This window comes from Haemaphysalis longicornis, unplaced genomic scaffold (assembly GCF_048455015.1).
Source record: "Haemaphysalis longicornis isolate Haplotype H1 unplaced genomic scaffold, Haemaphysalis longicornis Haplotype H1 scaffold_9, whole genome shotgun sequence".
NCBI classification, from domain to species: domain Eukaryota; kingdom Metazoa; phylum Arthropoda; class Arachnida; order Ixodida; family Ixodidae; genus Haemaphysalis; species Haemaphysalis longicornis.
In genome coordinates this window covers 23,659,763-23,676,356 of record NW_027526460.1, presented here as the reverse complement: position 1 = coordinate 23,676,356, position 16,594 = coordinate 23,659,763, and the positions used below count along the sequence as shown (strand labels likewise).

Below are 16,594 nucleotides of genomic sequence, written 5' to 3'. Positions count from 1 at the left end.
AGGGGCATCACGGACCAATGTGCATTGTGGTGAAGCTGCACCAAAGGACATACCTTGCATATATTCCGCACCTCTACTTCACCCCCGAAATTTTTGCATTTTGGTGCAAACTATACATTCAAAAATACTGTAGTACAGGATTTGGATGGTGAGGTGCTCTTTGGGTGCCCAAGAAGGGGTAGAAAAAAACAGCTAGCATGCATGACAGTAGTAATAATCTGTGTCTGTCTCAGAAAGCGGCGAAAAAAACAGTCCAGAAGTTTCACATCAAAAATTATGAAGCCAGAGTAGTTTAGCCCACTTTTTTTGTTTGTTTCAGGGTGAAGATGTAGATTTCCTCATCAAGCTGGCAAAGGTGGTCAACGGAATAGGAATTCAACTTTTTGACTGTTATTCCAAGTAAGTATGCAGCAAATCTTGTGTCTGTCACACTGTTGCCTTCACTCTGGTCAGAGCATTAGCCAAGCCCTGTGTGATCAGTGTGGCCAGACAAATTGCTGTTCATTGTCAGTCACACCTCTTGCATGAGCGTCGAGCTAAGGTCTATTTTAAGTGGGTGTGTTTGAGGAGTAACGACAAGTGGGACAGTTGGTTGGCTCTGTGCACCTCACAAGCTGGTGTGCTCTCGACACCTCACCAGGGCCTGTGTGCTGCTGCTAGATCTGAATTCCCCCTTTTGCTGGTAGGTCGTAGTGACTACTTGGGATGGGGACCAACCTAGCTCACCTGACAGGCGAGTTGACCTCTGCATTCTGTGGATCACGTGGCAAAAGGACAGCAGGTCTCCCCTCTGGGTGCCCCCATTATCCCTTTGTAGTTGAGGGGAGCTCATTGCCCCTATCAGTCACCTTGCCCATGGGGACTGTTGTGGAGTAAGGTGGCCAGACCCCGTCAGCAAGAGGCTCTGTATCACAGCCTGCGGCTTAATGCAGCATTCACAACAAACTCCCGCTCATATCAGATGGAGAAGACTTCAAGCTGGTATTGTGGTTTTGACCTTAGCCACGCGGGTCACAAGGCCTATTCGGTTCTGATGGCCCCCCACGGTAGCGGAGCCGAGTTGACTGAAGGTGACCCCTGCGTCCCGTTGCAGGCTGGGAAAAAAGGGAGATGCGGCCAGCCGGCAGCTTGTGGAGGCGGAGGTTTCCTCCAAGGTTCCCCTCCTGCTGCAGTTCCTAGGCCATGAGGATGACGACGTGTCGCAGGGGGTGGCGGAGTTTGCCCGCGAGTACATCCAGTACCTCAAGCACGGCAGCTACCGGCCAACTCTGGACAGGCCCCATGTGGAGGTAGTGAGGATGAGGGCCTTGTTACCTTGGTAGAGGCTGTTTGTCATTTGAATTAAGCTTTACAGCAAGAACTTCACACGATCCTTTGTAAATCTGAAATTGCAGCTGAATGTGCAACTATTTTTAATTCACTGTATTCTGGGATTCTTTTTCACAAAAGTACATGCATGTAATACGCTGCGAGTAACATGTAAGCTTTATGCAGAGCGCAATAAGGAATAAAGAAAAGTGAATGTGTTGTATTTTTGGAACATTGGCTCGCAAAAGGTAAAATCTACTGACAAGAGCGGCTGTCTGCCATGAATTTTTACATAAATGGCCATGTGTCCTCTATTTCTTTCCTTGAAACCTGTTTTTTGCGTGTGGATTCTGCGACTCAAGTTGATTTTTCTCACCCACTTCATATATAATAAATACACTTTGCAAGAGATGCTGAACTGCAGCTCATCTGAACCACTGTAACACTATAAGGTGGAATTGAGTTGTGTGCTATATCCAAATTGTTTCTGGTTACTCATTCTTGCTTACGTGTTGCTAATGTGCTCTACTCTTTTTTCCCTCCCTCTCTTCTTGTTTCAGGCCATGCTGTATATAATAATTAACAAATACAAGTATGACAGCTCTTATTTATTTGAACGTCAGGTAAGCTTGTTTCGTGACACCTGTATTTTCGTGCTGTGCATGTAGTAGATAATGCTGCTTCCAACGTTTCTTTTAGTATAAAAATGGAGAAACTTGTAACTGAGGCAGGTTCACCTAAGGAGCAGTGGGAAAGAGTACAACATTTTTGCTTGCTGATGTTTAAAAGGCTCATCATGTTGACAACAGCCCAAGAAGGTGCTCGTCGTGTTTGCTTCCTCACGTCTTTTGTCCTGCCCGCACCGTTTGCTACTTTATGAACAGCTAGCCAACTCGGCCAATACGGTACCGTGCTCAGTGTTGAAAGATCCTTGCTTGGATTAACTCGGTTTTGGAGTGCCCTGAGGTTAGCAGAATGGCAGACCATTTTGGGGCTTGCAGCTATTGTGCCTTTGTTGAGCCTGGTGTGCCAGTGTTTTAAAGGGAGCAGTGTAGCGAGGGGCTCTGTCTGGCAGCTGCGTGCTCATTTGCACTTCTCTCTCCCTTCAGGGCGAAGATGAAGCCCTGTTTTTAGAGTACAGGAAGACGCTAAAGGTGCTCTTTGACAACATTGCCCAGCTGGTGAGTGAACATACTGATGTTGTTGACATGCTGCTGAGTCGTGAGGTGGCCTGCAGGAATCTGTGGGGAACGGCACCACAGTAAACTCTGCTATACGAATCTCTCGGATAAAAATTCTGATGTAGCATAAATTAACCAAACCCATCCTGTAGCACTGAAAGGGATTCGTAGCTGGTTGCATTTAAGCCTTGATATAATGAATGCATTAGAACCGGCACTTTACTTTATGTTGAAATTTCGTTTGAATGAGAATTTGTACCTGGCATACAACAGAAATACCACTTTCTTTTTAATGCAAAGCAGTGTGTGTCGCCCTCCCAGTTTTCGTTCCGGTAAAGCCGCTTTACTCAGTGCAGCTCTGCCTCTCCTCCTTTCCCCTTGTCACAACCGATGCCTCTTTGACAAGTTGCGCAATCTGCTGATAACACCGGTAGCACCGTTATCAGATGATTGTGGAAAATGAGCAGCAGTGGCAGTGGGCGTAAGAACGACGGAAATCAGCCTCCGCCGAACAGTAGCCGCTGCCATTGCCTACTCAAATTCCGCTTCGTCGAGTAGTGGTGAATTGCTCCTGGATGAAGAGCAACTTGCCTGCTTGTAACGCTGATGTGTGCCCATAATTTTCCTTCATCTTGAAGGGCTTTCTTAGCGACATTTTCATCTGTGTGTTTGAAGCCTAAGCACACGCCCATCACGGGTTGCCAATTTATGTGTGCATGCTTGAGGGTGGAAGGATGGGGGGCGTGCACACCCAGCTAGACTTCATGCCAGTGCCAATGACATGCTAGTTGTGCTGTAAGATTTAAACGTGGAAGTCTCAGGGCTCAATGCACCCTGTCGGATGTCCTCTGTGGTCAAGCGGTTAGGGTTTGGGCTTGTGTGTTACAGTAAGATGCCTACGACGAGGGAGGGAAATGCACAGTTCGATGTTTGTCCACCAGAATAAAGCTTCAGGCATTCCAGATTTTAACTCACTGTTGGGCGGACACATGTCATTCGCTCGAAGGAAGAAAAGCGGGAATTGAACTAGTGTTGGCCCGAACAGAAGCGCGAATGGGCACGAAAATAATGGATACCAGTTGCTACTGCAAGTTCCAGCTCATTGAGTAGCTGCGAATTCCTTCCGGATGAACAGTAACTTGCCCGCTTAGAATGCCGGCCTGAGCCGATATTTCTTGTTCAGCTTGAGGGGCTTTGAGAGCGACATTTTCGCCAGTGTCTTTCATGTCTGAGCACGCACACATAGCCAGTTGCCGGTTTATGCATGCACAGGCGGTGAGTGGAGGGGGTGGGGGGGGTGCGTGCACAGCTGTAGGTTTTGTGGCCTCACTGATTACATGTTGTCCATTGTGCTGGCGGGAGGTTTAAACGTGGACGCCAAACGGCCCAGTGTGATCTCTTCGGTTACCTCTTTCGCCGAACAGATTGAGTTGGTGCGTTACACAGACAGTAAGATGCCTACGACACTGGAGGAAAACAGACCGCTCAAGTCCTTCCAAGTTTCATTCAGCTAATTGGCCAGCAAACAGGATTTTTTTTTTTTTCCTTCCCTTGTGCACTCTGTGGACATAAGATGGCAGTTTTTGTAGGCAAAACCAGCATTCCTACTCGGCTTGTAGAAGCTCTTCACGACTGAATGAAGTTTTTGAGAGGGGTTTTTGCCCCCACAAGATGCACATGCTCAAAGATTTCAAGGAGCTAAGCATGCTCCTCAGCTTCGTCTACTGTCTGGCTGGGTGCATGACATAATGGCATACACTGCGACGTATATCACGGCCTCTAGTGCTGCACTAGCTCCTGGTGTGCTTACCGTTTACCGTGTGGCCCCTCGCTGATGGAAGAGTGGCTTTTGTTGTTGCCTGTCAGTCGAAGATAGCACACGTAAATGCTAGCTAGGGTTAATCTGGCATCAAGCACTTAAAATAACGAGCAAACACCTTTCAGTACACTTAACTTTCCGTTTATTGATTTTGGGGTGCCCAAAGGCTTTCTCATTTAAATGCTGGGTTAATGTTCGTGCCTCTTGAATTAGGGTATTTGTCAGCTGGGCTGTGGCCTTGGTGCATCTTCTACCTATGCTACCGCAATTATGATGTGTGTTGTGCGAGCACATTGATCGACCGAGTAGCTGGAAGGAGGTGTTGTAACAAGTTACGAGTGAGTGGTGGCCGTTGTTCGCTGGAGGGTGGTGACCAGAGGTTGTCTGTGAGATACTGCTTCCAAGTTGCCCACACGTGTGCTTTTTGTGTCCTTCCATAGGACAAGGAGCTGACCTTGTCACTAGTGCAAGGTGTGATCAGCTCCACGCTGCAGAACTGGAGGAGCCTGCCATTCCAGGATGTCGAGGCAGCCATCTCCTTCCTGTACCTCCTGGGGGAGGCCATCCCTGTAAGCACCCCCATTTTTATCGCCACTTCACGCTCACTGTGTGGTTGTCTTATTTGTCTTTTCTTCCTTTGTTTCAAGGGCTTCCAGAATGCGCAGTACTCTGGGAATGGGGACGTCGCCCCACCGGTAGTTGTCATCATGAGGCAGGTACGTTGGCGTTTGTGCTCACAAGTCTGCTCCATTTGCCTTGGTTGTGCGGTTTTTACTTTGCTGCTGATCTGTGGCCACCTGTGGAGCAAGAGCAGGGGCGCTTTGATTTTGCCAGCACTTTTGGTGCCAATCTGTCTGGCAAAATTTTGGGGGCCAAGTGCTTGTGCTTGCAGTACAATAGGAATTGCGAGACTTTCAGGAAGCCTTGGGGAAAGGGTGGCAAAAACACTTCAAGAATGTTGTTTTTATACGTGCACTTCTTAATTAAAAGGGCAGTGGCTTCAGGGTTCAGCATTCAGAGTCTGAAATGAAATAAGTGGGCTGCCTTCTTTTGGGAGCTACACTTATGTCGATCGTCAGTGCCGCATCGCAGCTGTTACTGTGCATATTTTTGTGGCTTACACTTATGTCGATCGCCAGTGCGGCTTCGCAGCCATTACTTTGCCTGTTTCTCTAAATACCCAACGCTTTTGCTTCCTGCTGATGGGAGCAGACAACTTATTTGGTGTTTTCAACTTGCCAGTCCGGGATATTTCTGGATACAGTTAAACTGCATTGTAACGAGATAAACCGTAACAAAATAATGGGTATAACGAGCAAATTGTAGTTCTCTGTGAAAGTCCCCATAGAAACCAATGTATTTAAAACTTTAACTAGGTAAAATTTGCTCGTTACGGGATATGATGAACAAGTCTCATTAGGAAATAAAATTTTGAGCCAATTTCACGACAGTGTGCAACGTGACAAGTGTAGTTAGAAATTCAAAACTCCTGCCGTGCAACCTCCAGCAACACACGTAAAGCTGGACAGTGCGCCATGCGTCCGCTGCGCCCACTACGATTGGGCTAAAGCGAAGGCGCACACTTGGCCGTGTTCCCACCTTCCTCTCGCTGCACATGGCACGTACGGCCGCAGCAAAGTGCTTAAGCCTTATCTTTTATTGAGCTCCGTGCGTGATTCGAGCGGCATGAATGCAACGGGCAGGCAGTGAAAGGTTATAACGCTAGACCAGAAGGCGGTTTCAATTAGTGGTCACATCTGGCATGAAGCTGAGCGAGCCATCGTTCACATCATAAAGATGCATCAATGTCCAATTACGGACTTCTTTGCAGCAAATCTGTTTCAAATAAGAGTTTTTTTTATTTTGAACTGCAATAAAGTAGGTGCGCGACTTTTCCTTTTTATCTCCTGAATGCAGTTATCTTGTTGTGTACCACCATGCAGCGAAATCCAATTTCACCCGCTGTTTGTTTTGGGTAGCAAATCCCTGCTTTGGCTATAACTAAACATTTGTTATAACGAGCAAATCGTGACACCCCTTCAGTTTTGTTATAACGAGGTTGAAATTCAGTTTGTGGCCAGTGCAGGGACTGCCCTTGCCATTGGTGTCTTTGGGCAACAACAAAAATTCGGAGCTGCTCTCTGGCAGCTTTTGGACAGTACAGAATGACAAACCCATGACAAACCTTGGTGGCATGGGGACAAGGGCTTCTTTCGTAGTTGCCTGTTTACCAAAATGTCCAAAATGACACATCGAGGAGACTTGTTGTCCTGTCCAGGGCACTGCTGCGTCGTCTAAGACTTGACCTGTTGTTCTCTATCCACACAGCTGGTCTCGTCTGGAGTGAGTGCCTATGGCCACCTCGCAGTGACTGTCCAATTCTTTGAGACAGTCGTGCGATACGAGAAGTTCTTCAGCCAGGAATCGGAAACTATTCCAGATGTTCTGGTAAGTTGAGCATTTCCTTCTCAGAGGGCCGCTTAAAGGAGCCATGAAGAGAAAACACAAGTTTGGTTCATTCGAAAGATTGCCTCGTTAGAACCATAACGACACCACTTATAACGCAAACTTCGCTCAAATAAGCTACATAATTAGGAAAAACGGGAATGGTCATGCGACCCACCAGCTCATTTCCCGCAACAGAACCTATGCCGTCACATGGGCTAAGCTCTGCGATTGGCGGAGGCCGGCAAAAGCAAACGCATGTTAGGCAGGGCTTACAGCTTGCATAGCGAGCTAAATGCCCGTGAAACATACTGCACATTCTTTTTATGACAAAGAACGGTGGAGTAAAACGGTTGAAGTTCCGAACGAACTCGCAAGCGTGTGCGCCAATGCGTACGAAACTAGCGCGCCGGCCGAGCTCGACATCTCGCCGTCGCGCAGACGAATTTTCGGGTTCGAGGCTCTTCGGGGCCAACGAACCGTTCCAGCACGCACAGCCGCGACCTTGCTTCGTATCGTAATCCCTTCACAGGAGGTTGGCCGTCATATCGCCAACCAGCAAAGGTAAAAATAGAAACGAGGGGAGTAAGGAACAGCAAGAAGCGACGAGATAGTGCCAGTCGTCGCGTAAGTTTCGAATGGTGTTGGTTTGCTGCTGTCGTTACGAGCTCGTTTCCAGTTTACAACCACTGAAAACTTCAGTTTGTTCAGTTACGGCAGGGACCCTTACGTTAGCTCACTCCTGGAACATGCTGGCGCTCGTTGCCGACTTCGTCAAATCGCTCTGGCCTTGGGGAAAAAAATGCCGTAAACACCGCGCATTGACGCTCGTATCTTTCTGGTCGAAGCAGAGAGCTCGCGCGAACGGCTTTCCATACACGACACCGGCCAACTGGCATAAGTGATACTGCTACTGAAATTGAACTATTATTAACCGTAATCAAAATACGGCACATACGTACCAGTCTATATTCGTCCGTCGCGACGGGGCTGACGAGGCAGCGGTGCCGACGGCTGGGCGTTCGTCTGTTGTGGCTATCGCGGAATGGTCGCTTTCCCGTCCACCGCGTATCCCACAACTCTTGCCGCTCGTGCACTTAGAAGCATTGAGCGTTATTGTGGTGTGAGGTTGTTAAATGCAAGCCCGAGCTCCTCGGCGAGAGTTTTGTTCTCCGGATCAGGCGATTCCATGACTAGGGCTGCGGGTGCACTAGGTTTTACTAGTATTTTTAAAATGGCCGCCGTCTCGATCGACTCCCGCGTGTGGGTGCTATATGGAGTCGACATACTAAGTATCTGTTTCATGGACCGGCTCTATGACGCCATTGTACACGTCACGGAATGTTCAATTTTAGCGGGAGATTTAAAATTTTGGCTTAAATTGCCTTATTTATCAGTGAATAAAGCATCATTTGCTTCCGGGAAAGCGCTTGGGGTACTATGAAACACCTAATCTTTCGAATAAAACAAACTTTTGTTTTCTCTTCATGGCTCCTTTAAGGTGCAAGCTGCTGCAGGGTAACAGGGCCTTGCAAACTGGATTGCTGTGTGCAGCCACTCGTTGCAGGCACATGAATCGGATGGAAACAGTATGACAGTTTCATTGGTCGAACTGGGTGTCTTGTTAAATTTTGGAACGTTGATTATACGGTGTTATTAGGACTGTGTGGAAACATCATAGGATCGAGGTGTTGCATGCCTGCGCAGCAGGTGAGCTAGGAGCATGATTAAGCTGCTGTCTAACCCCTAACTTAAATCCCAGAAAGAAAAAAAAATTTGGGGGACACTGAACCAGTTCTGATGAAGTGAATACGAAAGCATCAGTGTCTTATCGCCGAGCGGATGTTCCAGTATTATGGCCGGCGCCATAGTGCCCTGAATCTCTGGCGACTGCCACGCCACTGGGTGCGACACTGGCGCGAGTGCGAAGCTTAGTGCACGCTAAAATCACATGCACTGTCGTAATCATCATCATTTTTTTTTTTTTTTTTCCCCTTCGTTACTGTCACAGAAAGAATCTATTCCAATCACCGTTGTTAGGCTTATATGTAGGCTTAGTGTTGGGTGAAGCCTGCATCAGAACAGCTTACGTCACTGTATTACCGTACGGTGGCCATGTGAGTTAACACAGGTGGCTGAAACATTCTTGGAAAGTTTCGGGGTAGAGGGGTTACAGTCAGCTTCACATCACACACTGGCTCTGCGACACTGGGTTGCACCAGACTGCAGTTGCATCAGAAACATTTTCACTTGTAAGTGCATGCCGTCACCAGCACGCATATGTACTAATTTCCAACGCGTGCAAACAGGAACTCACAGCCATGACAAAGTGGTCGTTAGTAGCAGGGACGATGGGATGCCGGCCAGGTGTGACCTTGCTTCTCCTTCCCACCCGGGCGATACAGGTGGCCTTCATGGACGAGCGGGGCCTCCGCCACCAGAGCCCCAGTGTGCGCAGCCGCCTGTCCTACCTCTTCTCCAAGTTCATCAGGTCGCACAAGTGAGTCCCCCTCCGTGCCACTATGGCCGTGCCTGCAGCGTCGCTGATCAGGCTGACATCGCTGGCTTGATGGGCCCCGATTTTTTTCTCCATGCTGCTGCCCCATTGGTGACCAACTGGCCCCGTTGTCACAACGTCCAAACCACCCTAAAGAAGGTGCGGAGGCAAAGGTGTGAGGAGTCGCTCATTCAGGTTCACTTTTAACCAGTCCAGGTGCAACGAATTGAGCCCAGTGTCAAGAACGAAGGCTGCTGCAGTGAACACAAGTGCGAGGCAAAACGAGTAGGCATGGCTCGTGATTTTGAGCGTGAATGAAATTTGAAGCAAATAGGAGTTTGGTTGAACGGTGGAAGCAGCGGAACCTAGTCGGCGAGCCAGGGCTAGCAGAAGCACTTTGGGAGTCCACTGGAAAGTTTAGTCATGAAGATGCTGTGATGGGTTCAATTTGCTGGCGGTGCAAAGAAGGGCAAATGGGAGGAGGGAAGACAGTTTCCATGAGGCTTAACTTACCCTTTGCAGTCTGTACCTGTTACCCAATTTCCGGCCATTCCAGTCCGCTGTTATTTATTGTGCCAGTTTCTGGTGCACTGAAGAAAAACACGAACTGTGGAAGCAAGAAAACTCAGATGTTTATTTCTTCTTTTGCATTCTGCTTGCAACTCCTGTACCAATAGTATTTGAGCAGCGCGTAAACACACTTGAAGCATTCTTCTGGGTGCAGGCCAGGGTTTTTACTGCAGGTTTTGCAGAAAAAAACAGTTTTTCTTTCGCCTCTTTTTGTTTTTCTGTCGCCACAAACAGCGCAGTCTCTGCCTGGGGACTTGTGGATGAAATGGCTTGTGGCCTTTACTCACACTCCATATGTGTAGACGGGCCCCACTTTTTCGACTCGAGCCCTCAGGTCACCAACCAGCTGTTGGATGAGGTTGTGGCAGTACTGCAGGTTTTTCTGCTCCTTTTCGCCATGATTCTGCAGCCGTGTGTGCCTCCAAATAAAACTATTGGCAATGCAAAGCTCTAGCTTTCACTACCATTTCATTGTCTTTCGACAAAATGCGTAGCCCCCAGAGTGAGTAAGGATCCACACTGTGCTGTCTCCACCGCCCGTCGTGGTCTTTGTCACTTTCTTCCGTCAAATCACTGTCATCACTGACTGATGGAGGCACTCGATTCTCTTCGTCACTGAAGTCTTCATCGCTTTCGCTGAGTGCACCATCGTAGAATGCACGCAAAAATGATCTGGAATTCAGGAAGCCTGTTCTGATCATTGTGCAAAAAGAAAGAAACTTCAGAAAAGTTCACTTTTGCCGCAAGAGATGGCGCATCATGTATACAAAGAATGCGGGCGCATTTCAGTAAGAAAAACCGTGAAGTTTAACCTTGAACACCCATGTCAGGCATATCCCAACAACGGACCGCTGCGGCCGTTTTGTGTTGTACAACGGACCGCAAAGGGTTAAGACCGACAATAGAGGTTGTCGAGCTTGTTATGTTTTGGTGCTCACTGTTGCGAACCAGCTTGTGCTACCCACCTCTCTCCCTCGGTGACTGGGGGAGAGGCCTCCTTATGCAAAGTGCTTGCACTCATGGTCATGTTGTGTGATGTGGCCACTTGATCTGTGGCTCATACCTCGTTTTCTGGTGGCTTTGCCTGCTCATCTATGGGTTCAATGCCATCGCTTTCTAATTAGTGCAGTTTGCAGCAAAGCAAGCAAAAGCGCAAGCTTTCTCTCCACTCCCTTTGTCCTCGAGTGGTCGTTGTGTCGGGAAGTAGAAGCAGTACTAAATGGGCTATGCTTGTGAACGGCTACTGCTGTAGCCTTGCCCTCTGTGCCATTTATACTCCCAAACATTGCCCGAAATTGTTGAGCCTGCTACTTGAGCAGTGGATGTGATGTCTTTCTGGCATTCGATTATGGGAACACACTGGTGTTATGATGAATTAGACTGTGCTATTATGACGTGCTATGTGTCATGTTGCATTCCTACCAATGTGGTGAGCGTGGGTCCCGAGGCTGAAGGCCCAAGCGTTAGGCCAGAGGGAGTGAGGAGATGTGCAGTGCAAGTCGAATGTGATCCACACCTTGCACTTGTGGTGGGAATGTTTTCCCATGAGAATGTGCGTGTGGTGCTGCCCAGGGCTCAGATGCTGCCCTTCACGGAGGACATCCTGAAGCAGCTGCAGGACCTGCTGGTGCTGTGCCCCACGGACAATGGGCTTACCACCAGCTCGCTCCTGTCGCCGGATGACCAGCTGTACCTCTTCGAGGCCACCGCCATGCTCATCGTGTCCGGCCAGTTCACAGCGCAGGTGCGTGTCTTCTTCCATTCGTACTCACACTTTGGCTGGTGTCATTTGTGGGCGTTGTTAATGGGTGCAAGTGAAAGTGTAGGGTTTTTTTTTTGCATGCTGGAAGTGTCATTTGGGTGCTTGCCAAAGATGCTTGTTGAAGAAGCCAGATCACGCCACTGTTCCTAGTAATCTCATGTGAATGGGATGATGGGCGCCAAAGAACGTGTGTGCCAAAGAACGTCATTGGCACCCTTGTCCCTCCCCGTCCCTGTTATCCGCAGAAGAAGGAGCTGCTGCTGAGGAGCCAGCTGACTCCCGTGATGCGCAAGTTTGAGTCCCTGGCCCAGCGGCTGCCCCTTGAGCCCGTGGAGCAGAAGCGCAAGGACATTGCCGAGTGCATGAACCACGCCATTGCAGTGACCAGGTACTCTCCTCTTCCTCCTGCTGACTCCAGTCGAAATTTGAACAGTGCAAGTGGCGGACTCGTGCGCTCACACTGGGACAAGTGTGTGGAGAGCGGAGCTCAGACAGTTTTTCAGCTGAGCTGTAACCTCTGGTACTTAGCTGTCTGCATTCAACGGCAGCAGGTGCAGCTGGCCGATTGGTTTCCAGTTCCAGTCTGTTCTGAACTGCTGGGTAGATGCATTTGTAAAATGGGGGCAGTCCTTGGACTGCTTGCAAACTCTCCAGAGCCAGGCATTTCACAGAGCGGGAATATGTCGCTGCAGTGGGCCTTTGAGTGTTCCGCCTATCTGCTCGGGGCCACCTCGATTGAGCGAGTGTGTGGCCTTGTGTCGCAGCCGTACGAGCAAGGCCTTCTCCAACCAGCAGACGATGAAGGCGTGCGGTTGCGTGCCCATCTACCTGGAGGCCCTTCAGGTGTTCCTGCAGGCCCTGGACCTGCCCTACGAGCAGCCCCTGCTGCAGGCCGGGGTGCGGCAGTTCCTGCACCGGCTGGTGGTGTGCCTGGAGGAGGAGGTGCTGCCCCTGGTGCCCCGCGCCTGCGAACAGCTGCTGCGCAACCCGGACGTGCGCTCTGTCCAGGAGCTCATCCCCCTCATCAACCAGATCGTCTGCAAGTTCAAGGTGCGCCGCCATCTCTCTCTCTCTCTCTCTCTCTCTCTCTCTCTCTCTCTCTCTCTCTCTCTCTCTCTCTCTCTCTCTCTCTCTCTCTCTCTCTCTCTCTCTCTCTCTCTCTCTCTCTCTCTCTCTCTCTCTCTCTTTCTCTCTCTTAGTGAATGGCCAGCTAATGGGGGGAAGGGAAAGGTTGCTGTTTCTTGCAGCTTGCAATACGAAGAAGTGGGCCAGAATTTTGTAGTGTTCACAAGGTTGTAGGAGTACAGTCTTGGAGTTTTCTTATAAGTTTGTGTTAAGGCGCAGACACTGACAAAACTTAGACGCAATATAACACAAGCCGACCTGACAGGCAATGCTCAGACCCACCATGGGAATGTCATTTTCTGTTGCCTACCCGTCGTGGTATCTCAGTGGCTGTTGCGCTTGTTGGAACGTTGTCATCCCACCGCTGACAAACCGTTGCTGCATACGGGAAGGCGTACCCGAGCCGAGCTCCGTTGCCTCCGACAGACATGTGGTAGCATGGTGAAGCGAGCGGCGAGTGAAGCGAGCTGCCTCGAAGAAGACCAGAAGCCGAAGGCGAACGTAACTTGTTTACTTCATAGCGAGAGATGAGCCGAAGCCAAAGAACAATGCCCCGACGGGCGAGGTTACAGTACAGGACTCGAGCAGAGTGACAGCATTGATTCACTGCTCAAACAGGAATGAACTACAGCGTTTGGGGGCTCTTACTTATACCCAAAGCGCCAACGGTCAAAACAAGCGTTCCCTCTAGATTCTGCACACGACACGAACGGCACAGACACACACAACACTCTTTCCAGAGTTCGTGAGCAGTCGGTAGTAGCGGCGCACGCTGAGTCCGAGAGAGGGGGAGAGGAGATCTGCGCCACAGCTTCCGCGTCCTTCGGGCAAGTTGAAGCCTGCCTCGTCTGCCAACGCCGGTTTGAATCACACCAATAGTGAGGCGCCAGAGATGCAGACCTGTCGCAGCTTGTTTGAATTGTCAGCTGCAAGTGTGAGTCACCGACAGCGGGGCCTGCTTGAAAGGCACACGTAGTGGAGGCTTCACCACACAGCCGAGGAGTGTTGCGGCGGGCTGATTCGTAACACGCTGCTGAGCACGAGGTCACGGGTTCGATTCTCGGCTGCCGCGGCCGCTTTTCTGATGGAGGCGAAAAGCAAAAACGCCTGTGTGTATGAGATTTCGGCGTACGTGAAAGATCCCCAGGTGGTCAAAATTAATCCAGAGTCCTCCACTACGCCGCGCCTCATCGCCTGCATTGCGTCTGCGCGTTAAACCTTACAATGAATCAATAAATCATTTTCTGTTGCCTATCTCGTTGCTCCGCCGGTTATCTTACGGCAACCGGAACAATGATGTGTATATGATTTATAGCTCCTACTTCTGTAGAAACGTTGCTTCTGGCCGTTGTAATGTGCAGACCAGTGTGTCGGTTCGGCCCAAGAGGGAGTTTTGAGGGAGGGTGCCTCTGCTTGCCTGGCCTTTGGGTGTGGTGGGGGGTAGGAGGGGGCCTGTTGGGAAGTCTCAGTCGGGGGGCAGCTGTCATGGGTGTTTCAGAAGGAGGTGGTGCCCTTCCTGCAACGGATGTTCATGCCCCTGGTCGGGGTCATCTTCACGGCCCTGGCCGCCCCCGTGGAGCCCGGTGATGAGCAGGCCGTGCGCGACCGGCAGCTGCTGCAGCGCGCCTACTTCCTCTTCGTGGCTGCCATCGTCACCAACAATGTCGTCGAGGTGGTCGCCGCGCAGGGTGAGTGGGGGGAGGCCATGAGTGTATTTTTGTGTGCATGCTGGTGATTGCTAGCCCTAGGTGGGTGGAGATAGCGACACAATTGCATGCAGGTATTTATTGAAGCCCGTTCTACATGGTGCGATTTTTCCTGCGAATTCACAGGTGCGGCGCCGCTCATGCGGCAAAACCACCGTTTTTCGTTGCTGCGGAGAAGTGCCAAATGTTTGAAATGGTCGAGTATCCTCTGCGAATGCCACCCGTGCAGCTCGTGCGGCGTAGAGGGGCCGGACCTGCGGCCAATAAGAACACAGCTATGTGTACGTCACGGCATCACCATCTGCATGCTTAGCAACCAGATGGTGTTGCTTGTATACACGCGGCGCTTGCGGCGTAAGCGTGGGTGCACCGAAGCACACGCGTTCACAACACAATGTCGCGCGTCGTTTTCATCAGATGCTTAATCGGTATCTGTGCAAGTGGCGGACATCACAGCAGGAAACAAGTACAGAACCCAAGAAGAACCGGCCGAGATAAACCGAGGTGTGTTAGGCGCGCACAACAAGCGAACCCAGGGTTGCTTGCTGTGTTTGTCTTCTCCGCTATGTGTGCGTATAATTGATAAATAATTGACGACTGTTGTATTAAACCGTAGGTAAACTCATATTTATTGCAAAGCAGTCTGAAACAACTTACCCAAAAAGTAAAATAAAACTTTTTTTTTTTTTTTTTAATCACAGCAAGCTTTCTTCGCGGCAGACTTAATCCAGTCTGCAGCCTCTGAAATGCGAGGATCGTGACGTTCACAGGTCGTGTAGACGACATTTCCAGGCACTGCAAACTTCGCAAGTAGGAATGTTCGTTCCACCGAATTCGCAGACGGAAAATGCACCATGTAGAATGGGCTTGACACCCACTCTCTCTCCTGTAAGCTGCTGGAGATCAAGAGCCCACATTGGGTGCAAACTCTGTCATTTTACATGGAATCAATTTGTGTGCGTGTGCACGCATGCGTGCACATGCAAATTTTACTGGTATGAAACATGCGTAAGGGTTTGGGCTCTTGTGGCTATGCCCGTCCCGAGCATGGGATGCTTGGAGCCTCCGCGCATAATGCTGCACCCACTGTTTTCGCCTCTCCTCCAGATGCACAGAGCCTGGAGCAGGTGTTTGCGACCATCATCCAAGGGGCTGTGGAGTTCCCCGACCCAGTGGTGAGTTTGCTGGGATGAGTGCTGTCTGTGGCATTGGTCACGTCCGTTGATACTGAGCAACAGCCAGACGCTCTCTCAAAAGCACGGAGTGATGACCTAGGGAATTTAAGGAAACACCATGGTGATGTGCCCTGATTTGTCATACATCGGTGGCTGTATTATGAAGCTAATAGCCGAATTTCGGATGCAAGTCCTACTCCGCGCTTGCAAGGACTTTCAGTGTACAGGGTGTTGCAATAATAAAAAGGCATCTTCAAACAATTTTTGTAAGTCGCTGAACTCCTTGCACTGAAATTTTCATCAAAGGGCTCAGTTTATGGTCTATTTTGTTTAAAAATAGCGCAGGCAGTATTAGTGACCTGGCTTTTTAACAATTGATTACAAACGGTTTTCACCTATGGGAGGAAAGATGGCTGTAAAAATATTTTTCTATGTAGTACATGTAAAAAACCCCAGAAGGCTTTTTGGTGCTTTGACTCTTTCGCGACCACAAAAAGATGGCCGGTTTTCAGTGCTTCCAGAAAACTTTTTTTTTTTGCCCTTGAGCTACTGGACACATTTAGCATTGCTGTGCATGAAATTGTAGCTTAAAGATTCCTCTTTCAAACACATAACAGCAATTTTGTGAAAGGCGTAATTATTGAGAGTTTATTGGTCAACAAAACCAAAAAAATGTGTAACCAAAATTTTGTGTAACCAAAGGTGCTACACAAAATACAAATACGCGATTTTACTGAGCCTAAAAATTATTTTAGGAATTCTAAGATATGCAAAATGTTTCTACGCTTCTCAGCTATGATTCAATATATACATCAACGCCGTACACCAAGTTTTGGATTTTTGCGGGCCCACCAACGTAACGATCCCGACGGCTGTGCCACTCCGCGAAGCCACTCGAGAGTCAGTCAGTCTCTCTGAAATATGCGTCCAAGTATGCTTGTTCGTGTTCTCAGACAAAATCCTTATCACTGCAGCGGTAAAAAACAAGAAAATAATAAATACAGCG

The 16,594-nt window shown here is 49.4% G+C and overlaps 1 protein-coding gene across 3 annotated transcripts in view; it reads left to right on the top strand.

The window, feature by feature from the left end:
• The window catches only part of LOC144152923 (exportin-T-like), a 31,935-nt gene that overhangs the window by 10,691 nt on the left and 4,650 nt on the right, over positions 1-16,594 (top strand). Inside the window, exons 9-21 of one of the 3 annotated variants that reach the window (XM_077684495.1) lie at positions 320-399; positions 1,094-1,289; positions 1,869-1,931; positions 2,418-2,489; positions 4,749-4,877; positions 4,956-5,024; positions 6,637-6,756; positions 9,159-9,253; positions 11,393-11,564; positions 11,828-11,970; positions 12,347-12,632; positions 14,209-14,395; positions 15,521-15,588. In XM_077684495.1, coding sequence (XP_077540621.1) covers positions 320-399; positions 1,094-1,289; positions 1,869-1,931; positions 2,418-2,489; positions 4,749-4,877; positions 4,956-5,024; positions 6,637-6,756; positions 9,159-9,253; positions 11,393-11,564; positions 11,828-11,970; positions 12,347-12,632; positions 14,209-14,395; positions 15,521-15,588 — 1,680 coding nt within the window. Of the gene's footprint in view, positions 1-319; positions 400-1,093; positions 1,290-1,868; positions 1,932-2,417; positions 2,490-4,748; positions 4,878-4,955; positions 5,025-6,636; positions 6,757-9,158; positions 9,254-11,392; positions 11,565-11,827; positions 11,971-12,346; positions 12,633-14,187; positions 14,396-15,520; positions 15,589-16,594 lie in introns of all 3 variants that reach the window. The other 2 variants (XM_077684494.1, XM_077684492.1) reach the window with 2 other exon arrangements.